This window comes from Salminus brasiliensis, chromosome 12 (genome assembly GCF_030463535.1).
Source record: "Salminus brasiliensis chromosome 12, fSalBra1.hap2, whole genome shotgun sequence".
Classification (NCBI taxonomy): Eukaryota; Metazoa; Chordata; class Actinopteri; order Characiformes; family Bryconidae; genus Salminus; species Salminus brasiliensis.
Window position 1 is genome coordinate 5,210,480 of NC_132889.1, and position 25,547 is coordinate 5,236,026.

Below are 25,547 nucleotides of genomic sequence, written 5' to 3' on the forward strand. Positions count from 1 at the left end.
TCTGCTATGTCTGTTGTTTTGTATTATTTTATATGATGAAACTGTGATTTAAACTTCTTTAAGCAGAATTTTGGAGAATTGGAGGTTATATTCTAGCTACAGGGGAATTCTTGCCTATGGTATCTGACAATACAAATCTAGCAGATAAAGATTAGGCAAAAAAATGAACTATTATCTATAAAACTGAAGTATTTAGTGTTTTTGGCTTGTGTTTTATCTGCTTCTATGTGGGTTTATGCATCGATAATTCATTTTAAAATTAGATGATCTGGATGAGATGAGATTTTTTTATACTGTCATCATTCCTTAGAATTAAAGTCTGTTTTTGTTACTGATATATGTAACATACCTCTGGTGTGATTGGCTGCCCTGGGATGTGTCTGGGTTTTGTTCAAAAAGCAGTCCAGGCTGAAACAGTCCTATAACTATGACATAGCATAAATAGGCGGAGCTAAAGTGCTGTAGGAATACATGGATGCATGTAAATGTAAAGGCTGTTTTTTGTGACATCACAGTACAATGGATTCTAGCTTATGGCCTGTTTACATACAGCTGTATAATGTAGTCCAGCACATTGTGTATGTGTATGTGTATGTGTGTGTGTATATATATATATATATATATATATATATATATATATATATATAATATTTACTTATTCTCAACAAATTGGAAGCATTATGATGATTCTTAAATGGTCGAGCGAGCATCACACTGAACACTCTCTCTATTTAAGTCAAAATCCTCATCACTAAGCTTCCTTTAAGATGGTGTTGTTTCCATAAAGGGAGCTTTTTGAGACCGTTTTAAGGAATAGTTTGGTGAAATATTAAATTAACAGACCCCAGATGCAGTTAATAAGCCAAGACATGTTTAATATCAGAAGTGTGCTGAACCACGGATGCTGGGCTAACATTGCTAACAAACAATTTGCTTTGATTGTCACCAATCTCCTCTATAAATACACACCCATTTATTTGCACCATTTATTAGCTGAAAGCTGCACAAATAAGTTTTTAAAAAGGTCATAGTAAAGGAGCATGGTTTGACCTTTAGCTTAAACATTTAAGCTAAAATGACGGCTAGTTTAGTCGTACCGTCTTCTAAACCACATTGATTTGTCTCTGAAAATCAGAATAAGACGTGAGTGAGTTCTGAGAGAGGCGTGTATTTACAGAGATGCGGTTGGTGATCGTCTAAAGTCCAGTGTTTAATGTTAGCAACATTAGCCTAGCATCTCCCGTTCTAAACTAAGGAAGCACCGATCAGATACCGAACATGTCTAGGCTGGTTGACCGCATCTGGGGTCAGCGATCAATCGTTTCTGTTTGATTTTAGACAAACTATTGCTTTAAGAAGTGCCTCTACGAAGTGAAATGCGTGCGTTCTCTAGTCACGAGTAAATAAAAACACAATCGCTCGGGCCGCCTTCCACCTCCAGCGTGGCTCGAGCCGCCCTGCGATAAAAGCTGGATAAAGCCTGAAACGGGAAAGGCAAAGCGGGACGGAGGGGGAAGCGGGAATAATGGGAGGGGATAACGTGCGAGCTTCCTCATTACACAGCACTGACAACCAAGCAGCACTCACCTGCAAAACTACCACCTACACACAGGTTCAGCTTATTAGGCAGACATAAACTCACACACACACACACACACACACACGTATATTTATACACACACCCATACACAAATACACGCACACACATCAATAATGACACATACACATAACAACAAGTATACAGTACAGTCCCGCAAACACATGCACTGACGCTCAGCCTGGGTATACACACACACACACACCGGTACACACACTGAAACCTGACAACTGACGGAGACAGATGTTACATACCCACAAATACATCATCATCTTGAGCGAGGGTCAGGTGCGCTCTCTCTCTCCCTCTGTCTCTCACGCTCTCTCTCTCGCGTGCTCTCTCTCCTGCTCTCGCGCTCTTGCTCTCACTCTGTCTCTCTGTTTTTCCGGCAGTGATACGGAGTCTCCTTAGTTTCGCCAAGTTCTAGGAACTACAGCTAAAGCAAAAGCCGGACGAATCCCTTCTCCGCACTCCGGAGTCCGTGTCTATAATTTATATGGATCAGTGCAAAAATGCTTATTAGGATGACACTCGGAGGAAGGAGCAGGATCTTCGGTGGGATGGAAACGCTTCCAGCAGACTTCCCCTTCTTTCTTTTATTGTTTTTTTCTCTCCCTCTCTTCTTGCTCTCGCGCCCCCCCTCTTGCTGTCGCTCTTTCTCTCTTTCTCTTTCCTCCCTTCACTCTCGCGCTGGCAGTCCCTTGCTTAGGCAACCATTCTTGACGTATCTGTTTAATGAGAAGATCCGCGCGCGACGAGGAAGTCCAGCAAAAGTGCTCTTGCAAAGTGCCACAGAGCGCGAGAGAGAGGGAGAGGGAGGGAGGGAGACTGTGTGTATTAGAGAGAGAGAGAGAGAGAGAGAGAGAGAGAGAGAGAGCGAGAGCACGAGAGCGAGATAGAGGTGGGGAGATGGAAGGATGCTTTTGCAACACACATACACACACACACACACCTCGGACACCACTCGGAAAAATGGGACCACAGGAGAACGGAGCAAGACCGGATAGGATGCTACAGACAAAGTGGGTCTACAAAGAAGAGGAAGAGGAAGATGAAGAAGAGGAATAATAATCACAACAACAACAACAACAACAACCCCAAGCAAAGGGTTTTCCCATTTGGAAAAAAATGAAAAATAAAAAATGAACAAAAAGAGCCGGCAGCAAAATTCCTCAGGTGCTTGCCGAGGAACGGACAGAGGAAGCGCTCGGCTCGGGAAAACCAAAAAAAAAAAAAAAAAAACAGCAACAACATCAGAGAGGAATCAAAAAGCCCCGGCTTCCGTCCTGAGGGATGGTGGGCGGACAGGCGTCCGGAAACCAAGCAAACAAACAAACAAACAAACAAGCATCCGCCTCTTTACAGGAGATAATCTCAGATGTGCCTGAATCAGCTAGGAAAAAGGAAAAGAGGAAGAACAGAGAAGAGAAAGAAAGAGGGATCAAAAATAGGGATGAAAAGGAGTCCAAAAAAAAAAAAGCTGTGTTAAGCCCAGAAATCGCAGCTGATTCCTGCCTGGACTCTTTTTTTCCCTCCCTCCTTTCCCCTCTCCTCCTCCTCCTCCTCCTCCTCCTCATCCTCCTCCTCCTCCTCCGGAGTGAATGTGGTGGAGATAAAACAGCGGCGTGTGCCGAGGCCAAGGCCTCCGCGCTCTGCCTCTGACGCACGCGCCTCTCCTCTGCCTGCTTGCAGCACTTTTCTACAGCCATCTACTGACTCCAGCACGCTACTGCCGGAGCTGTGCGCCTCTCCTCCATTCGATTCCTTTGATTCTTTAAAAAGAATCATTCAAAATATCAATATACTTATATTATACTTATATATATATATACATATAAAGAAAGAAATTTGGTGTTTACAACTACATAAACAAAGCTATTTTAATTCAGTTATGATTCTTTAGGAAATGATTCAATCCATCGTGAGATGATAAAACAGCACACACTCAAATTTCACCTTAATTCAATTCAACGTGATTATTATACTGATTCAGAATCATTTTAAACACACATGTGACTCAATGAATCATTTCCATAATAGGCTTTCTACACAAAAGTGACAGGTGGTACATTTAATGACCATAGTATTATTATTATTATTATTATTATTTTAATTTTATATTATTATTGTTTGTTGTTGTTAATAACCTTAAAACTTTATAAACCTTAAAAATGTGCATATTTGTATATGTACTTTTGATTTTTTTGTATGTTCTTTTATGTTTAAATTTAGATTTGTGGGTAAATTAACAGAAGATTTGTGAATGCATTGATAGTTTTGTGAGTGCATTAAAGGACTAGCAAGTATATTTATAGTTTCAAAACTATAAAATTAATTAATTAATTAATTAATTAATAAAGTTATGAATTAACAGAAGATTTGTGAATATATTAATAGATTTGCTAGTGCATTAATAGTTTTGCGAGTGCATTATGAGTTCTGCAACAGCATTAATAGACTTGCGAGAGCATTATTCATTTTGCAAGAGAATTATTAGTTTTGTGACCGCATTACTTGTTTTGCGAGAGCATTAATAGGTTTGTGAGAGCATTAATAGATTTGTGAGTGCTTTAATAGTTCTGAATGAATAGTTTTGCAAATACATTCATAGATTTGCAGACATTAATATATTTACGAATGCATTGTTAGTTTTGCAAGAGCATTAATACTTTTGCAAGAGCAGTACTAGATTTGTGAGGGCATTAAAAGTTTTGTGAGAGAGTTCATAGATTTGAGAGTGCGTAAATAGTTTTACAAGAGCGTTAATAGATTTGCAAGTGCGTTAATAATTTTGCATTCATTTTAATTTGCAAATACATTCACAGATTTGCGAGAGTTCATTGAATTTTGGTGCATTAATACATTTGCAAGGGCGTTAATATTTTTGCATTAGTTTTAATTTAGGTTTTAATTCTTTCGTTTTATTTCAGAAATGTTTTTGGGATTTTGTTTTCATGTTTTTAAAAACTGCCATTTTAACTTTAATTACAGTTAACGGGTAAACGCTATTTCACATCGACTGTGACGTATCGATGCATTGTTATACCCCTACCTACTGCTGCTCCTGCTGCCCAACAAGCCCAAATAAACACATCGAAGACTCCACTAATTACTCCATTTCAGCCGGGTTTGGGGGAGAGGGTGGCGGGAGGGTGGGATCGACTTTAATTCAGATGCTATTCCCCAGGTATCTGAGAGAAACCTGCGAGTAATAGAAATACATGCAGGAGAAGAGGCCGTAATAGAAGCGGACAGGAGTGGATATTGCAGAGTGTTTGAGACTGTGTTTTTTTTTTTTTTTGCTTCATGTGAGTGTGTGTGTGTGTGTGTGTGTGTGTGTGTGTGTTTGTGCGACATCCAGGCATTCCACAGTGAAATTGCCGTGCGTATGCAGTTATATTAGAGGTCAAATTAAATAATGAGAGCAAGCGGGAACGCGACGGACGCTTTCCCAGAGAAAAGAGAGTGAGAATTATTGACTTATCAAAAGATTAACCTGAAGAATGAAAGCGCTTAATTTAAGCCTCAGCAAAGAACGCAGGAGAGCACCCTCACCCAGGGCCTGGCTGTGTGGCCACGGAGAGAATCAGAGCCCAGGAATAGGCAGCTGCAGACCCTGAGATTTAGGATGTGAAAACAACAGTGCAAGACCTGGGAGACCACCAAAAATGTCCTTGTCAGATAAACAGCGCTTAAATGGAGGGACCTGTAACAACCATGCAAGACCTAGAAGACCACTAAAACTGTCCCTATCAAATAAACACCACTTAAAGAGGACCAGTAATGACGGCGCAAGACCTGGTAGACCACTAAAACAGTCTGCACCGGTTAACAACATGTAGAGGTGACCCGTAACAACCTTGCAAGACCACCAAAACTGTCCACATTAGATAAACAGTGTTTAAAGGGGACCCATAACAACAGTGCAAGACCTGGTAGACCACCAAAACTGTCCCTATCAAATAAACAGCACTTAAAGAAGACCAGTAATGACAGCGCAAGACCTGGTAGACCACTAAAACAGTCTGCACCGGTTAACAACATGTAAAGGGAACCCGTAACAACCTTGCAAGACCACCAAAACTGTCCCCATCAGATAAACAGCGTTTAAAGGGGACCCATAACAACAGCGCAAGACCTGGTAGACCACTAAAACAGTCTGCACCGGTTAACAACATGTAAAGGCAACCCGTAACAACCTTGCAAGACCACCAAAACTGTCCCCATCAGATAAACAGCGCTTAAAGGGGACCCATAACAACAGCACAAGACCTGGTAGACCACCAAAACTGTCCCTATCAAATAAACAGCACTTAAAGAAGACAACATGTAAAGGGGACCTGCAACAACCTTGCAAGACCACCAAAACTGTCCCTATCAGATAAACAGCGCTTAAAGGGGACCCATAACAACAGCACAAGACCTAGTAGACCACTAAAACAGTCTGCACTGGTTAACAACATGTAAAGGGAACCCGTAACAACCTTGCAAGAGCACCAAAACTGTCCCCATCAGATAAACAGCTAATAAACTAAGCAGGATAAACTAATCCCATCCCAACAGAGGCTGGGAAGTCAGAAGTGCAGACTCAAACCTGCCGAGACTGAATGGACATTGAATGGAAAAGGACTTCATTACTTAACCATGTAATTAATGAGGTAATTACATGCAAATAATAATATAATACCAACTGAATGTAGCACAGAACCACACAGAACAAACAGCTCCAGACATCTAGAGGTTAAATCAAGAATCCTCAATTCATGTCTGTAATGGTCTAATGGCGCTGGAAATAAGGTTGTACCTAAAGGCAAGTCTGTTTAGATGGAAAGCTTGGACGTCGCTGTTTGTCCCTTCAGAAAAAAAAAAACACTTAACCTGAACTGGCTCCGTAAAACCCCACCATATAACTACCAGCAGAAAATGGAGTCTATTCGGCGTCGGCCCTCTGAGGAAAGGAGCAGCAATTATCAAAGTGCAGGAGAAAAGCCGCCTCATTAGCACCACAGCCCTGCGCTCGCTTTAATTGGACATGAGCCGCTCGTCTCAAAGTGTTATATTCCGATCAAAACTATTGATTGCGGTCATTGTGGATTTTGCAGTGCAGCCAGATGTGGTTCTAATGTAGGATTGTGAACATGCAGGACATTAAAAAAATACAAATGTCATTATTAATTAAAAATTGAAACAGCATTTAAAGTAATATTATTAATAATATTTTTTATATTTTCCAGGAGATACTTACGAATGACAGACAATCCTCTTGTTTAAAGAAGTCAAAGGTGGAAAAACTGGAGTTTCTAACCCAATGTTCAAAAGGGGACAAATCATCGTAAAGACCTGGAAAACCACCAAAACTGTTCCCATCAGGTAAGCAGTACTTAAAGGGTATCAATAACAGCGCAAGAACTGGTAGACCACCAAAAATGTCCCCATCAAATAAACAGCATTTGAAGGGGACCTGTAACAACTGTGAAAGACCACCAAAACTGTCCCCCTCAGATAGACAGCACTTAAAGGGGTCCCATAAAAAACAGCACAAGATCTAGTAGACCACCAAAACTGTCCCAGTCAGAAAAACAGCACTTTGAGGGGACCCATAACAACAGTGCAAGATCTAGTACACCACCAAAACTGTCCCCATCAAATAAACAGCACTTAAAGAGAACCCATAACAACACTGCACCAAAACTGTCCCCGTCAGAAAAACAGCAACTAAAGGGGACCCATAACAAATGTGCAAGCCCTGGTAGACCAAAACTGTCTGCACCAGTTAAACAACACTTACAGGGGACGTGTACCAACCTTGAAAGACCACCAAAACTGTCCCCGTCAGAAAAACAGCACTTAGAGGGGACCCATAACAACAGCGCAAGACCTAGTAGACCACCAAAACTGTCCCCATTAGATAAACAGCACTTAAAGAGAACCCATAACAACCTTGCAAGACCACCAAAACTATCCCCGTCAGAAAAACAGCATTAAAAAAGAACCCATAACAACAGCTCGAAACCTAGTAGACCACCAAAACTGTCCCCACCAGATAAACAGCACTTAAAGGGGACCTGTAACAACCTTGCAAGACCACCAAAACTGTCCTCGTCAAATAAACTGCACTTATAGGGGACCCATAACAAATGTGCAAGCCCTGGTAGACCACAATAACTGTCTGTACCAGTTAAACAACACTTACAGGGGACCTGTAACAACCTTGCAAGACCACCAAAACTGCCCCCATCAAATAAACTGCACTTCAAGGGGACTATCTGCTATAACCACCAACACACCAGTTGGAGGCAAAACCTAATCCTGAAAAAAGAGCCAACCAGCTCGCACCATGAGCAGGAAAGAGGGATGAGAAGAGGGGAACGGCCTCCTCGAGTTGGAAATGTCACTAAAACAAGCCAAAAAAATCTCATTTTACACCACAGCAAACCTTCAGTCCTGTGTATTTTGGTCTCAGGACCAAAGACAGGAGCCTAAACAGACTTTCCTATAAGGAGTTTTGGTTTTAGCCTCATTCTTTAGCTCTGTTTTGACATGTGTGGCCTGAATTGAAGGGTTCTTTAAGGGTTTTTTAATAAAGGCAATGCTTCTGTAAGGAACCTCAATTCAAAGCGTTGAGGTGGATCTTGGCCTGGTTGAAGGGTTCTTTACTATGATACATGGTTCTTTAAATAATCTTTTAAACATGGTCCAATACAGCTCCCAAAAGGTTCCCCTGCTGTTCACTACTAGCTTCACTACTATACAGACCCTAGTTTTACTGGTTTCCACAGAGTGAAGGATACATCTCCACGAAATCTCCGCAAACCACATCCCAGATCAGGATCACAAAGGGACCCAATACAGGTCTGTGGCCTTTTCCAGAAATGTCCAAAAAGTTCAGCTCATTAGAGACAAATAAACAAGTGCGCAGAGACTCCAGGAATTAGAATGATGACGGAGTATGAGTAGGAACATTCGGAGGCATTAATCATTCCGCCCCTTTCCGACTTACGAAGAAAAAAAATCGCTCAGCAAACCATGATGGATTACAGCGGGCCGGCGTGAGCGGAGCCCGGAGCCTGCCGACCGCTGTTACGCAAACCTCTCCCACTGGCTCCGGCGGCCGCGTTGCCGCACTGAGCAGGGCCGAGAGGGGGCCGCAGACAAACGCACTGGTGCGCTCGCAGGGATGACCCACGCGCGCCAGGCTTCGGCTGTTTGAAGAAGATGAAGATGCTGAGAAGGATCTTCATCGGAAGTGGAGCTGACACCTTTGCAGCTTAGCCTTTTTCTCTTTTTTTCCTGGCCAGTGTGTGTGAGCAGAACTGTGTGTGAGTGTGTGTGTGTGTGTGTGTGTGTGTGCTGTGATTAAAGTTGAATGAGTGGGAGAGGTGAGCTTTGTTGTATTTTTTATCTGGACACAGAAGACTGTGCAGGAATAAATGTTCCTGCTGAGAGGAAAGGGGAAGTTTTCAGTGCTTGTGGTTTAACACTGTGATTATGATCAGGCCTCCGAGCGCCTCAGTTCTCCACCACATTTAGTAAAACTGAACGTTTTTATTCTTTTTTTTGATAAAGGAATTCCAGACCGAGTAGAAAACACCACCTCATAACGATACCGAAATCTCGACTGATCCAATATTCCCAATATAAAAAAACTGATATTAGTAGATTTGTTACTATCATTACTACTACTGCAACTACTACCACGACTGCTGCTACTACTACTACTCTATTACCCCTGCTACCACCACTACTGCTACTACTACTATTACTGCTACTACTACTGCAAATACTACCACTATTGCTATAACTATCACTACTGTTACCACCACTACTGCTACTACTACTATTACTACTTCTACCACCACTACTGCTACTACTACTATTACTACTGCTACCACCACTACTGCTACCACTACTACTGCTACTACTACCACTACTACGGCTACTACTACCACTACTACTACTACCACCAGTATTGCTACTACTACCACCACTACTACTACTATTACTACAACAACTACTACTATTATCCCTACCACTACTACTGCTACTACAACTGCTACTAACAGTATTGCCACTACCACCACCACCACTACTGCTACTTTTACCACTACTGCCACTACTACTGCTACTACTACTACTACCACTATTACTACCACTATTACCACTACGGCTACTACCATTACTACTATTACCACTATTACTACCACTACTGCGACTACTAATACTAGTACTGCTGCTGCTACTACTATTTCTGATAATGCTACACATACGCCTACTACTACTACTGCTACTATTGCTGCTGTTACCTCTACTTTTACTATTATTACTGCTACTATGACTACTGCTGCTGCTACTTTTTATTTGAAGTGTCTTTTTTGAAACCCTCAAGGACACTGCTCAAAATATTAAAGAAGAAACAACTATTAATAATTAATGAGCATCATAAAAAGGTCTACAAAAGTGCAAGGCGTGCTTAACCAAAGGCCTTTTTTAAGTTTTAACTCTGAATCTCTGACGGTTTGAGGAAGGGTGATCCGCAGCCTTGGGGCAGCGCTGCTAAAAGCCCTGTCACCAACTGAACGCGTAGTGCGAGGAACACTGAGAGGAGCAGAGTCTGAGGAACAAAGTGCACGGGCAGGCCTGTATGGGTGAAGCAGATCAGAAGGATAAAAGGGCGCCAATCCGTTTAAGACCTTGTAGGTAAGAAGTAAGACTGTAAAAGTTGTGCTGTATCTAACCGAGAGCCGGTGGAGATTTAAAGGAACAATGTGTTCCCTGTGTTTCTACAATTGGGGCAGTGGTGGCTCAGCGGTTACCTGGACTCGGCATGCTGCCACTGTTGGGCTCTTGAGCGAGGCCCTTCACCCTCTCTGTTCTCTGGGCTCCACAGCGATGGCTGGCCACCGCTTCGGGCATGCGTGCTCACCGTGTATGTGTCGGATCACTAGTGTGAATGTACCGTATGTGTGTGTTTTCACTGCATAGATGGGTTCACTGCAAAGCGGAGGCCAAATTCCACCTGTGTCCAACACTAATGGTGTAAATATGCTTGTCTTGGTCTCTTTTTACCACCTTAACTTTTTTGAAAAATAAAATTAGCAATAATTAGCTATAATATAATCTTAGCAATAAGCTTATATGCAATATTTTAGATTTATTTAAGTGTCAAAAGAGCAGAAATCTAGGTCATTCCAAAAGGTTCTCTTACTTTTTCACTCCTCATTTTTTTCAGTATTCATTAGAGCTCATTACCATTACTGAGGGTCATTACCGTCACAACCAGTTCTGTGTGTTACTTTTTCAGGGAAAAAAGACTGTAGGCCATGGATTTCCTTACACTACTCTACAGCTACTATAAGATGCACATTAAGTACATTTAGATTATGACTTTTTAAAACTTTGATTTATGTTTTTCATAAAATATTGTCATAATGGTCTAACCGGAAATGAATAAATCTACTCCATGATCAGGAATGATGAGAAATACATGATTAAATTACTCACTTATCCAGACATCAAAATGTCACTCATTTTCACATGGCTGACAGGTGCTCCCTGATAAGTCCTTGTTTCCATGGTTACGGCATAAACAAGTTTTATCTTTAAAAAATCCTTGAAGAAATCTCAGGCTGTTGCAGTAATGACAGAAATGTTGGGAACAGTAATATATTGCATAAATATATTATATATTATCATATTAAATTAATTATAATACTATGCAATATATAATTATAATAATATTAGCAATATATTTTAGATGTTTAATATATTCGATTATATAGTAACATAAATAATATATTCAATGTCATTTCTGTGAAGTTTTTGTAAAGACGCACTGTGATTTTTTTATATTGACTACATTTTATTATTTAACAGGAGCAGAGAAGTTTGAAAATCTGGGCTTCAAGTAGCAAAATATTGATGTTTAAACCATAAAAAACAAAAAAAAAAACTAATGATTTTGGTGCATATTGTTTGGTCCAATAAAGTATGTATGTATATGCATATGTATTATATATGTATGCCATTAATTTTGTAACATAATTTTTTTTTTACCTATTTAGGGGACATAAAAGTTCCCCTAATTAAAGACTTACCCATGTGTAAAAGGTGAGATATTATCCAAACCTACTGATAATATCTCACCTTCCATTATTTTTCTGCAAATTATATTTTTCTGCAAATATCATCCACTTATGATATTTGTGCTATTATGTAAATGTGGGCCATATGTCAATATTTATTCCTATTGTGGTCAGGTGTTAGAAATGTCCTGATCTGATCCAATGGATTGGAATCAGGGCTGATCCAGGCATATTTTAATGAATTGGGTTCTGACTACTTTAAGCCTGGTCCAGTTTTGATCCTTAGTTTTTACCGCTGTGTTCTAACAAAGTGCCCTCTTGTGTTCTCTAGGCATTTATAGACATTACTGATCCAGCTGATCTGCAGGCCTTTCTCCTGTTTTTACACCAGCACTGAACAGCAGGTTCAAACCTAGGAGGAGTAGGCTAGTTACTGTAGTGTTGCACTGATTTGACAGGTAAAGAATATGTTCCAACCAAACCTAAAAAATCCCAGATCTGTATGTTGTTGGTATCACAATCTACCATCATGATCACTCTCATTAAACAGAACCGAGCTCTGAAAGACAAGCACCAGCACATCCAAAAATAAAGGTAGCACAGAGCATATTTTATACAGTGATAGAAAACAGTAGCACGCAAAAAGCTCCAATTCCATTTTCTGACCTATTTCACAATGACCAACATGGACATCCAGCATCCCAACTCAGATTTTTCTCAGATTTTAATGAGCTGAAGGGACCAAGAAAATGTCCCTGAATGTCTCACTGGAAAGACGTTTGATTTGAGAGGGATGACTGAGCATATGACAGTGCCACAGCTGCAGCGTGGACAAGATTTCACAATAGAGCAATGCTAGTTTTACCAAACCAACAACACAATCAACACAAATCCAACACTGCTGCGCAAAAACCTTGTATCATCAAATTGGCAATTTTACAGAAGAAGCAAAAAAAAGTCTTCTTAACCTTCAATGATAGTCATAGATTTTATTTCTAAGTCATTTTAGTTTATAAGTCATTTTGGAGCATTGCTATTGGTCCATTTATCATGAAATTCTGACACAATGTAAAAACAACTGCCAGATGTACTTTCTGTTGAAAAAAAAGAAAAGAGATACAAGGTTTTTGCGTAAAATCAACAACATATATTAATATACATAAAATCACATATACAAGCCCACACACATTTACACATACACACACAGGCCCAACAACGCTGCAGTGTCTCTTACCCTGAGTTGGTCCGCGTCACAACTCATTTGTTGCCCTGGAATCTGTCAAAAGAGACACACAAATTATAGGAACACATTACACACCAAATACTGTAGGCCACCTCCTTCCCCCCAGTAATTACAAGTCAATCAAACAGAGCAGGCTGAGGAGCAGGAAAATGAGATCTGTCAGATTTGAGGTTCGCTCTGTGCAGGCTTGTAAGAGGGAGCAAAAATATGTGTGCATATATATATATATATATATATATATATATATAAAGACAAGGCATTTGCTTCTAGGCCAGTTTAAGACCTTACAATGAAAAAAACAATGTGTTAAGGTGATACATTTCATTCCACATGCCAGCGATGGGCCGGTGATTTGATAACATAAATATATATATATATATATAAATATGTGCGTCTGTGTGTGTGTGCTTCAAAGAACCCTTATCTATCCAAAGAACCTTTTATCTATGTTTTATCTATAGAAAAAATGCCTAAATAACTAAAAAAGAACAAAATGTTTTATTCATAAATGTATTATTTGAGTTACTACCTTTTAGATAAGGCTAGCCTGTGTTTCTGGGTTAAACTCTTTTTAAATGCCCTTGATTTTGGAAGAAAGAATGACTGTATTCCCAATACTTTTGTCCATACAGTGTCCCAATACTTTTGTCCATGTCGTGTGTCACATGTAACACCTAACTGAACAATAATAACTAGAAAAGTGAAACGCAGACCGGTCCCACAGCTTCACTGGTTTCTACTTCCAGGCAGTTGCTAGGCTGTGGCTGTTAAACCGGTTTTGATTTTGTTAAACTGATGTTGCTATGGTGTCCCAGATGGTTGCTAAGGTGTTGCTAGGTGGTTGCTAAGAAGTTTTATGGTATCCCATGGTATCCCAAGAAGTTTTATGGTATCCCAGCTAGTTGCTGGAGTATTTCAAGCGGTAGCTATGGTGCCTCAGGTGGATGCTCAGGTGCTGTCAGGTGGTGTATTTGTCTAATTGTGACATAAGAAGAGAGCACAAGCTTTTGTGCACCGTTCATTCCTATGTGAAAAAAATCAGTAAAAAAAACTACCACACATGTAGTGACCAGTGAGTGAGTTAACCAGTGAACCATTCTGGACCCAGTTACACCGATGGGGTCACTACACTTACAGCACGTTCCAACCCATCAATAGTTCACTGACCGCGGCTTCATCGAAGAAACAGAATCTGCGACAGAACGACTGCCTCACTCGAGTTTAATGACATTAACAGTTTCACTTTCCACTCTGACCACTTAGCCAGTTTCTGGAGTGAGCCCATCACCCATTAGGCCCGGCTTCAGAGTGCCACGGAATGAGATTTCCTTCATTTCCTAACTGGACACGGCTGCTGGAAACACCCAAGAAGAGGATTAGGACGAGCAGATAAAATGGGAGTAGAAGAAGGCAGGGGAAATCTCTTTCATACGATGCCATCAAACGAAAGGGAGGCGGGAAAAAAGTGGACGCATTAACCTTTTCACCAGAAAATATCTGCACATCAAATTAGCCGCCAGCCTTCCGCTAACAGGTAACCCCGTGAAGCCACTGTTTGTGAGCAAAGAGCAGCGCCGCTCAGGAGGTGAGGCCTCGTCTCTAATGGAAAAATTGAACTCATGCATGCTTCGTTTCTGAGATTAATCACTGGATATGGAGAAAAAGTACACCGGCCGACTCCCGCTAAACGCTGTGAAAAAAGCTACTTTGCCTATATGAGAACAAGACTCTGAACAAACTGTTCAGGGGAGAAAAACGTTAAGCACTACGATTTCTCAGTAAGGTCGTTATACACTCACCACCCACTTCTTCAACAGATACGCCTACCTTTGTGTTACGGTACTTGTAGAATTCATCAGCTTGATCTTTACCGCATTCATCCCTGTTCAGGTCATGTCCACAGGACCAAGGTTAATCAAATATTATTATTAGCAAGATTAGGGTGACATTAACCCCCTCGAATCTTGTCTCAACAGTCAACCAGCAGCTACTGGCTTCTCGAAGCAGCTGCCTAGTTCTCTGAAAATTAAGATGCGAAGATAGTAAAGCATTTTCAGGAAGCTGTGTCCTGATTAAGACAGTAAAGAGGGCAGTAAACAAAGAGGAGGTCAAGCTGAGGTCCAGGAGACCAAGAAACCTCTTCAAAAGATTTGCTGGTAGGATTGCTAGAAAGACAAATCAAAAGACCTTCAGGAAGATCTAGCAGATTCTGGAGTGCTGGTGCACTGTTCTACTGTGCAGCAACACCTGCACAAACATGACCTTCATGAAGAATCATCAGCAGAAACCCTTTCCTGTATCCTTGCCACAAAAATGAAAATGAACATCTACACAAGCCTCATTTATTTTGGAAATTTTGTACTGTACTGATGGAGAAAAGAATTCATGAAAAGAACACCTTGCCAACTGTTATGGAGATGTGAACTGAGCATGCTTTGGGCTTGTGTTGCAGCCAGTGGAATCGGGAGCATTTCACTGGTATATGAATTTGATTAAATACCAGCAAATTCTGGAAGCATCATCACACCATCTTTATAAAAAAGCAGACAAGCTTCTACAGCAGGGTAACGATCCTAAACACACCTCAGACTCCTCAATGGACTTCCTCCAGAGGCGTAAGCAGTGCTAAACACAAACTATGCATTGACAGATGGGCTACAGTCTCGCAACAGCGGCTCAACGGCAAGGCAGAGCTACGAAGAAAAAAGGGTTTCTGATAAAGTGGCCAGGGAGACTTTCCAGGCAGGCAGTACTCTTGTTTTGGTGGTGTCTATGTCTGAGCTACAGGGCTCTTGCAGATCATTAGGAAGAGCCGTAGAGAAACAGCTTTATTCCAGACTGTCTTTTTCCTCTCCGAGGCCTTCAGTGCTGCAGTGGTGAGGTGGGAACTGCCTATTTCTCCGGCCCTTTTTAGTCATCAAATACTGGAAACGTGTTATTACTACATAAGCTAAATGTGATTTGTGGCACTGATATCAAGCGCGCTCAGTGTAAATTGCCCTACACCAATTTAAAGCCCCTCTCAGACAGAGCGATCGCTCAAAGGCTGCAGCAGAGAAAAGCGGCGCGACTTCAGAACGGCACCAAAGAGACCCTTGTTCGGTAATGATGCTTTCCAGATGAAATCAAGAGGAAAAGGAACAATGGGAACACAAACAGCACGGCTGTGAGCGAAAGGACAAAAGGACCCGCCGGGGGCTTGTTTCTTTCCTCCTCCTTGTTGTCCTTTTTTTTCACCCCCCCTCACTCTTTTCACCAGGAATACTCTCTCCATCTAAGCCCCTGCCAACCCCCCGAGCCCTCCCAACTGGCATTCAGAGTACGGCGAGTACGGAGAAGAGAACATGGGGAGAGGGAGAGAGAGACGCAGTGAGGAAGAGTCAAGTGCCGCTCCTCTGTCCGTGTCGTACGTCTGCAGAAAAAAGCAGCGTGAAGGGAAAAAAGAAAAAAGCAAAAAAAGAAAAGTACGGATAACTCTGCTGACTCCAGGCGAAGGGACACAGCAGAGCAGAATGGGCTTATTAAGCTGACACAGAAGAGAGCATTGAACTGGTCTGCTGGAACAGAGGGAACAGGGAACAAAATATAAAAAAATACAAATAAAAAAAAGAACGGAAATGAAATGAAAAATGAAAAAGAACGCAAGCAACGTCACCACGGAAAATCACTGCAATCGGCAAAGCTGCACCTACTGGTGGTGGAAAGACAGGGTCTAAGAACTACAGGACATCGGACGTCAGCAGAGACAGTAAAGCCCTTAAAACATCCAACTATTTCTGTACTGTGTTAAACCCAGACCTTAAACCCATGGCAGGTGACATGGCCCCAGAAATACACCAACCTAATATTGTGTAGGTCCCCCCCCTGTACCATCAACAGCTCTGAAGGTGCCCTGTGATGTTAGCAGCGGATCCTTTAAGTCCTGTAATTTGTGGGACCTCCATGAATCACATCAGTGAGCCCTGGCTGTCCATGACTGTACTGACCACTGCATACCAGCAATATCCCACAAGACCTGCTCTGGCCCAGTCGTCTAGCCATCACAAAGAGGCTCAGATTCGGACACTTGCCCATTTGTCCTGCTTCCAACTTCCCCTTCTTGGGGGGCACCCATATGAGAGGTCAATGTACAACCCAGGGACAAAAGGGTCTGGTTCCCAGTTAGTCTCCCTGTACAGGCCCCTCATCGATATGTTAGCTGGGTCGAGTGAGTGTGTGGCTACAGTACTCACTATATGCTTCACTATATATATATATAACAAGCATTTCCAACATGACCAAGCCAAATGACCTGTATGACCAGCTTGACAAGATGGTCATGATGATTGATCACGATGCTTATCAACCACCCAGACCATCATACCCCAGTTTAGACCATCCTATACCAGCATGAACAGGCCTTTAACTGGATCTTTCGTCAGGGAAGGCTTCCGACATCTCATGAGTATTCACAGAGCAGTGTGATGGTTTTACACCCCTGATTACCGCATTCCTTCAGCAGCTGGCTAAAGCTAAGCAGTAGCTAACCACCTGCAGGGGCCCTGGACTTAAGTAAGGACACGGAGAGAGCCGCTGATGTTTGAAGACAGATAAGAGCCTAAACATGCCCCTGGATCTCCGCTCCACTAACATACAGCACTGAGCTTTATTTCAATTAGCCGTATTGATGTGAGATCAAAGGTAGCGCTGCTAAAACGCTGCTGGCGCCCGCGTTAGCGGAGCCATTTTGGTTCCTCTCAGCATCGATAAATACATTTTTAAAGCATTTTTGGGAGAGCGAGCGAGTCAGCCTGCCAGCGAGTGAGGGAGAGATAGAGAGAGAGAGGGAGAGTTAAAGAGTGCTATAGATATTGTTAATTTATGCGCTCCTTTGAGACATAATGAGAAAAGAAGGGGCTTGCCAGGGTGAGTGGGAGAGAGAGAGAGAGAAAGAGAGAGAGAGAGAGAGAGAGAGAGAGAGAGCGCTGACCAAGCACAATTCCCCATGCGGCTGCTGCAGTGTAGCAGAGCCCGTACTTTCACAGCACTCAGCTTATGAGAGCGCGCCGGGGCAAGGGCTGCCACATCTAAGCCTTTTTAGACTCCTCATCAATATTACAGCATCTGGACCGGCGTGGCTTTTGCACCTTAAGGTGTGTGTGTGTGTGTGTGTGTATGCGTGGCACAGGCAGCACTTTTTAGGCAGCTTCAGAGACGAGTCGAGCCGAGCCGAGAGAGTCCCGCTAATGACCCGCCTGCTAAGCCTGAGCTGCTGGGGCGAGAAATCAGCCGCATTTCCTCCGCACAGCCCTCCTCCGTACACACCAAGCTTACTGTATGTGACACAGCCTTAAAAATATAAATTATTATATTACTATTATATTTATATAATATTAATATATTATGTGTGCTCGTTGTAGCGCTACGGCACCTTTATAGGAGAAACCTTCTTCACTTTCAATGGGGTTCAATGGAAAATGATGTTATTTTGAAATTTTGAAGTGTTTCTATTGGTCCGTTCATCATGAAATTTGACACAATCATGTAATCATGCACAGATGTAAATTTACATCATGCACAGATGTAAATTAGGGTAAAAAAAAAGTGAATATGGCCAAAATGGAAATGTGAATATATTATGCAGTGAGGAACCCTTTAACGGTCTAAAGAGGTTATAAAGGGTTCTGTCCAATTTGAAGGTAGAAAATTGGTTCTTTATGGAATCACAATATTCTAAAATTGTATGTCATTACCTAAATAATTATTTTGAAGGGTGACCACCTGCTAGCACAGCAACCAGTGGTTTTGGACTTGCTTTGACCGGGTTTCAGGTCAGGACTGAATCTCTTAAATTTCATCAATGCAGTCTTCTAATTGGTTTACATCATTTGCACTCAAACAGTGATTAAATTAGCGAAGTAGAAGTACTATGAGATACTGGTGATACTGAAAATGCAGGCAAGGCTCAGTGTACTTAAGTAAGTAAGTGTAATTTTACAGTGTACTTTACACTCCTGATCATCTCTTTTACAAAGTTGGTTCTTTCTGGAACCAAAAAGGGTTACCTAAATAATCATTTTGAAGAGTGTACACATTATTAGGCAGGTGTTTGTGTTGTAATGGCTGAGCATCATACATAAATATATACAATACAAATACAAATACAAAAACAATCCAGCTTAATCTCATAAAAACTAATAGCTGATAATTATTCCTTTAGATGATCATTATGGATCATGCAGCTTCACTAAAAGATCTGAGATCTGAGACAGTCCTCTGTTTCCCAGCGCTGAATCTGTGCCTCTCCACTCTCTTGCCGTCGTGTGTTTCTCAGCAGCGAGGGCTCGTTTGCAGTTTTGGCTTAAAAGCGAAGTGATGGTGTCGATACGGCAGGACGAGCTGGAAAAAAAGGCTGCGCTCAGCGCTCGTTAATCCATAGCCCCTCATCAGCGCAGGCTGCAAGTTCACGCACCCTTTCCAGCGAAGCCTCAAAAGAGATCACACTCGCTGATGGAGCCTGCTTTGTTCTCACTGATCCACCAGACTTAGTCCAAGACTTCTCCCAGACTCAGACTGAACAAAATGGCAAAACAAAGGGCAATTTGCTAACTCCCCCCACCAATATACACTTACACACATGCTGCAAGGTGCCTCATTGCAGTGACAGAGCATTGACGATGCTAGTTAAGACCACTAACAGTGCTGGTTGGCATTTTGCATGTGATCCCCCTCCCTCCATCACCAGCAATCTCCCCCCAACACTACGAGAGTGAAGGCTAGCACATGTCCCCGTCAACATATGCCTCTTTTTGAACTGCCACTGCTGCAGCTGATGCAACAGCTAACAGCTACCAGCTAACCCCTGTGCTGACCAACATCACACTGGGAGTGATGTGGGGAGGTAGTGCCATCCACCCACCCTTGAGAGAGGAAGGCCAATTGTGCTCTCCTGAACTTCAGCTGCTGATGGCAGGCAGCATGACTCCGGATTTGAACCAGCGATCTTCGGATCAGCGCCTTAGTCCACTGGATCACTGCGCCACGCCCTGGGCGGCCTTTCAAAGTGAAACTTGAATAACAAAATCTACGAATTTTATGATTTTCTGTCTTCTTATTTCCAATCTCATTTGTTTCACCCCTGATACGATCTAAGTACTTTACTGTTGGTCTGATACCAGTCCGTTCCAATCTGATCGACTCTGATCCAATCTACTGTATGTAATAATAAAGGTACAAAATTAAGGGACAGTTGGTCAGCGCTAAAGTATAATTTTTTGTGTATGATATTGTCTTATAACACAATCCAATCAACCAGTCTGATCTGATCTGATCTACTGTGTGTTGTCATAAATAATACAGCCTCATAATTTAGGTACAGTAGTCCAATGCTAAATTACCGCTTTATAGTGTGTTTAATATCGGATTATAACACAATTCATTCAACCAGTCTGATCTGATCTGATCTACCGTGTGTTGTCATAAATAATATAGCCTCATAATTTAGGTACAGTAGTCCAATGCTAAATTACCACTTTATAGAGTGCTTAATATCGGATTATAACACAATCCGTTAAACCAATCTGATCTGATCTGATCTACCGTGTGTTGTCATAAATAATATAGCCTCATAATTTAGGTACAGTAGTCCAATGCTAAATTACCACTTTATAGTGTGTTTAATATCGGATTATAACACAATCCAATCAACAATCTAATCTGATCTGATACACCGTTTGTTGTCATAAATAATACAGCCACATAATTTAGGTACAGTAGTCCAATGCTAAATTACCACTTTATAGTGCGTTTAATATCGGATTATAACACAATCCAATCAACCAATCTGATCTGATCTGATCTACTGTGTGTTGTCATAAATAATATAGCCTCATAATTTAGGTACAGTAGTCCAGGGCTAATTACCACTTTATAGAGTGTTTAATATTGGGTTATAACACAATCCAATCAACTAATCTGATCTGATCTGATCTACCGTGTGTTGTCATAAATAATATAGCCTCATAATTTAGGTACAGTAGTCCAATGCTAAATTACCACTTTATAGAGTGTTTAATATCGGATTATAACACAATCCGTTAAACCAATCTGATCTGATCTGATCTACCGTGTGTTGTCATAAATAATATGGCCTCATAATTTAGGTACAGTAGTCCAATGCTAAATCACTACTTTATAGTGTGTTTAATATCGGATTATAACACAATCCAATCAACAATCTAATCTGATCTGATACACCGTTTGTTGTCATAAATAATACAGCCACATAATTTAGGTACAGTAGTCCAGGGCTAATTACCACTTTATAGAGTGTTTAATATTGGGTTATAACACAATCCAATCAACCAGTCTGATCTGATCCGATGTACTGATGCAACAGCTAACAGCTAACGCCTGTGCTGTGCTGACCAACATCACACTGGGAGTGATGTGGGGAGATGCCATCCACCCATCCCCGAGAGAGGGGTCTGGGGGTCATGGGGGTCATAATTCGGTGCATGCAGTCACATGGAGAATACATGGTATGCGCTACTACAGTAAAAATGGTAATTTCATAAGCGTTTGTGCCACCCGGAAACCTGTAAAGCTGTAAACTGTTGGATTGGCATGGTATTGTGGGAAATGTAGTGGTTTAGGAGTATTGCTATGGTAACTGTAGTCTTGTTTGCCCCCACCTGCACCTCTCCATCACCTCCTCCTTTTCTCTCTTGCAGAAACCTTATGTTTTTGTTGTTTTTTCCCATCGTACCGTACTCGTGAGACATAATTATAACCAAGACCACCTGCTAGCACAGCAACCAGTGGTTTTGGACTTGCTTTGACCGGGTTTCAGGTCAGGACTGAATCTCTTACATTTCATCCATGCTGTCTTCTCATTGGTTTACATTATTTTCACTTAAACAGTGATTAAATTAGCAAAGTAGAAGTACTATGATTGAGTTACTGGTGATACTGGAAAATGCAGGCAAGTACTCAGTGTACTTAAGTAAGTAAGTGTAATTTTACAGTGTACTTTACACTTATGCTCATCTCCAACAGTGCAAAATGTGTCCCATTAATGAAGCAACTGTAGCGATGATCAGTGTGTTGCAGTTGTCTTCTTGCTGACCTGATCTCAGTACAATCAAAATCAACATTATAATAAGCTCATGCATATTAATGACCCGCACTCGGCCTTTAAAAAAAAGAAAAAGTCCAAAAATATCCATATTAAAAGTATGTATAGGTCTTTACAGATAAGGTAAGATAATCCTTTATTATTCCCACAGTGGGGAAATTCTCAGTGTCACAGCAGAAAGGGGATAGCAAGACACTCAGATGCAAATACATAGATAAATTACCAATATATACACAATATAAATAATAGAATTAAAAAGCAATGACAATATTATTTACAGATTATTTACAGGTAATTACAAATGGCTCTTAATTGCACATGTGGGGGGGGGCACATTGTAATTCACATTGTAGATTCAGTGCCTGTATATAATGTTAGATATATATATATATATATATATATATATATATATATATATATAAATGAAATATATGGAAATATATAGAAATATGTTGTACGTAGCTCCAGTACAAAACTACAGAAGCCAATTTCAGATGCTAAGATGATGAGTGTTGGTTGATCGACAGCCTTTGGGTTGATTGAGAACTAGAAATTGAGAAATGTGATTATATACTGTGATTTCATTTCTTCTTCTTACTTATGACATATTTTTGCTTTACACATTCGTGTCAGACGATAATTGCTAAAAAATATTATTCAGCATTAGACCTGATTGATGTTTTTATATTTTTGAGCATTTACTGAGCTCTAGAATCGCAGACGGTTCATGAGACACTGGACTACTGCGCTAGAAAATCTGCATTTCATTCATTTTACTGCATTTGAGATCTCCTATTAATGTTCCCCATCTCTCTGCCTTGCTATTCCAGGTAGATTTACACCCAATTTTCTACAATGTATGAATGTTGCATCAGCAGATTTGCACAAATAAAGATAATGGACATCGCCATCGGCCCACAGCTCCCATATCAGTGCATCCCAATACAGAACAATCCATCAATGTCAATAACAGGCAAATAATGCTAGAAAAAAAAAGCTCATTTGTCCTCTTCTCCACCCACAAACACTCCCCGCCTCCAACACACACACACACGCACACACACCACCTTGTCCTCGCTGGGCCCTGATTTGTTCATTAAGGCTCAAACATGCAGGTCAACCCCGTCCACATTTTGGACAACTGCTTCTACACAGGCAGAATGAGCCTGGCTGTGTTGCTTAATTGAGGCTCTGAACCCCAATCCTCGGGGGGAGTGGCGGGATTAGAGCAGCCCAGCCTGCACCCCGCCGCTCCCGCCAGCCCAGGATACTTTATTGTGACAGGCCGAGCAGCGAAATACCAATAGAGAATACATCAGGTTCTCAATTATTGGATTATCTGGATGTGATATCATTACCGCTGAACATTCACTCCAATCATTGATTGCATTTTTCAATTTATTTCGCGATTAATGCAAGTAGCCCGACTGAACAATCTTCTGATGAGTTTGGGACCCAGTCAATATATCCTCGTGGCCCGTGCAAGTGGGCCGCGTGTTTTATAGCCAGGACAAAATATTTTTCATCCCCTTGTCTCATGCCTCTCAATTATTCTAAAGAGCTACCAATCTCATCTAGTGGGGAGACAGGCGGCGTGGACGTGAATTACAATTCTTAACGCAAATACGCTGAACCCAAGATAATTTACAGCAGGTCAGGGAGGCAGGAAGCATGGGAGCGCTGCCTCAGGAGGCACAAGCTCTGCTTACAGTGTGGTTCAAGAGTGACTAACTGGACGGGGACACAGTTTTTAATGTTTGTATCAGATTTCAAACCAAGCACAGCGAGGTAAAAGTGCTGAGCGTCAGCATTGGATCTAAAGTGTTTATGTCTGCTCTGGATCAACAGCACAACCATTTTTATTGGGGCTGTTTGATATTTTGAATAATCAATCACAAATCACAATTGATTATTCATGATTACTCACATTTAATAAAATTGCTTAAATTTGGTATTTATTTTCATTTATAAAAAAAAGCTTTTTTTTGTATTTTATTAATCAAAAGTTAAAGAGAAAATCTAATAATGTTTGAGAATCAAAATCATGGCTATCATTTTTATTTTATATTATTCAATGGAATAATGCTCCTATTTAAGCTTGTATTCCAGTAGCAAGTATTGCAGTACTAATTATTACAGTATGAACCAACTAGTCCATTGTATTATTAATATGCTGACATAGCATTCATTTTATAAATAGTATCCCCATTTTAGAGGAACATAAATGATTGGACAGCTGGCTACTCTATCATTGCTTTGCCTGCTGTACAGCTGACTTGCAAATGAATGCTAACAAAAGGTCCAGAGTTAATTCTAGGTGTGGCGTTGATATTTAGAGCCTGTTCCTGTTCTCTTTTCATTTGACTAAATAAATAAATAAATAAATAAATCTCAATGCATTGATTAAGGCCACAAGGCTAAAACAAAAATCACGGTCAGAATACAGAGGCAGTAAGCTGCACGGGTGATCTCAGAGAACCAAAAAAGAGAACAGGCCTAGAAATTATATCAAGAACACACTTCGGGATGTGTCAACAACAACCATAAAGAGCAGAAGACCTTGGTGCGACCTCAGAGGGTTTACTGGCAAGCAGAGAAAGACTCAAAAAACACAAAGGCAAGGTTACGAGTTTGCTATTGAAAAAAACCTACAAAGCCTGCATGAGCCAAGTGTATTTAAGATTGCAGTTGTGAAACTGTCCAATTACTTATGGTTCCCTGAAGTAGTGGTACTATGTACGAAGAGATTGTGATTCCTACATGTGACACCGAACACAGCAACTTAACTCAACTCAAGGACTCACACTGTGGATGTCACTCCTGATGTCACAACTATATGTCCACCTATTTACCTTACAGCAGAGTTTAGTCCCGCCCACTTACACTGATGTTATAAGGATTGTTTCAGCGTGGGCTGCTTTTTTCGAACAAGGCACAGTACAGGGCAGCTGATCAGAAGTCTTTTACAGAGATACTTTGCATATGGCAGTCTTAAAGGTACAGTAACAAGCAGAATTAGTGGTATGGTAAAAAATATCACTGGATCCTTTACGATAGCAGTCGTCTGTAAAAGTAAAAGTTGCCTCTTGTGTTGAATTTGGAGGAAGCACTTGATCTCTTAGTTGTATTGAGATATTTAAATTGCTCATGTATGATTGGTTTATTGCTGAAACAGCTGTCAAACAGTCGTTTACCCACAATACATGCAGTATCAGTATTTAATGTATATAAATTAGAGTTACACCGTAACCCCTTTAACCCTTATTTTTGAGCTTCAATTTTAAGACCTACAGTATTTTTCAGTTTCCACTATGAATTGCTTAGCATCTAGTAGGAATTACTCAGAATCCACTATGAGTCACTATGAGGAGAATCCACTAATCCTTTAGGATCCACTATGAATCCTTTAGGATCCACTATGGGTTATTTAGGATCCATTATGAATTATTTAGGATCCACTATGAATTATTTAGGATCCACTGTGAATCCTTTAGTATCCAATATGAATCA

At 41.0% G+C, this 25,547-nt stretch overlaps 1 protein-coding gene across 7 annotated transcripts in view; it reads right to left on the reverse strand.

The window, feature by feature from the left end:
* The window catches only part of rbfox1 (RNA binding fox-1 homolog 1), a 401,841-nt gene that overhangs the window by 231,938 nt on the left and 144,356 nt on the right, over positions 1-25,547 (reverse strand). For 5 of the 7 annotated variants that reach the window (XM_072692947.1, XM_072692950.1, XM_072692944.1 and 2 more), the window contains exon 2: positions 12,914-12,955. The exons of 1 other annotated variant lie outside the window; for it this stretch is intronic. In XM_072692947.1, coding sequence (XP_072549048.1) covers positions 12,914-12,940 — 27 coding nt within the window. In that variant the 5' untranslated portion in view covers positions 12,941-12,955. Of the gene's footprint in view, positions 1-1,851; positions 2,087-12,913; positions 12,956-25,547 lie in introns of those variants that run through there. One more of the 7 variants, XM_072692951.1, reaches the window with a different exon arrangement.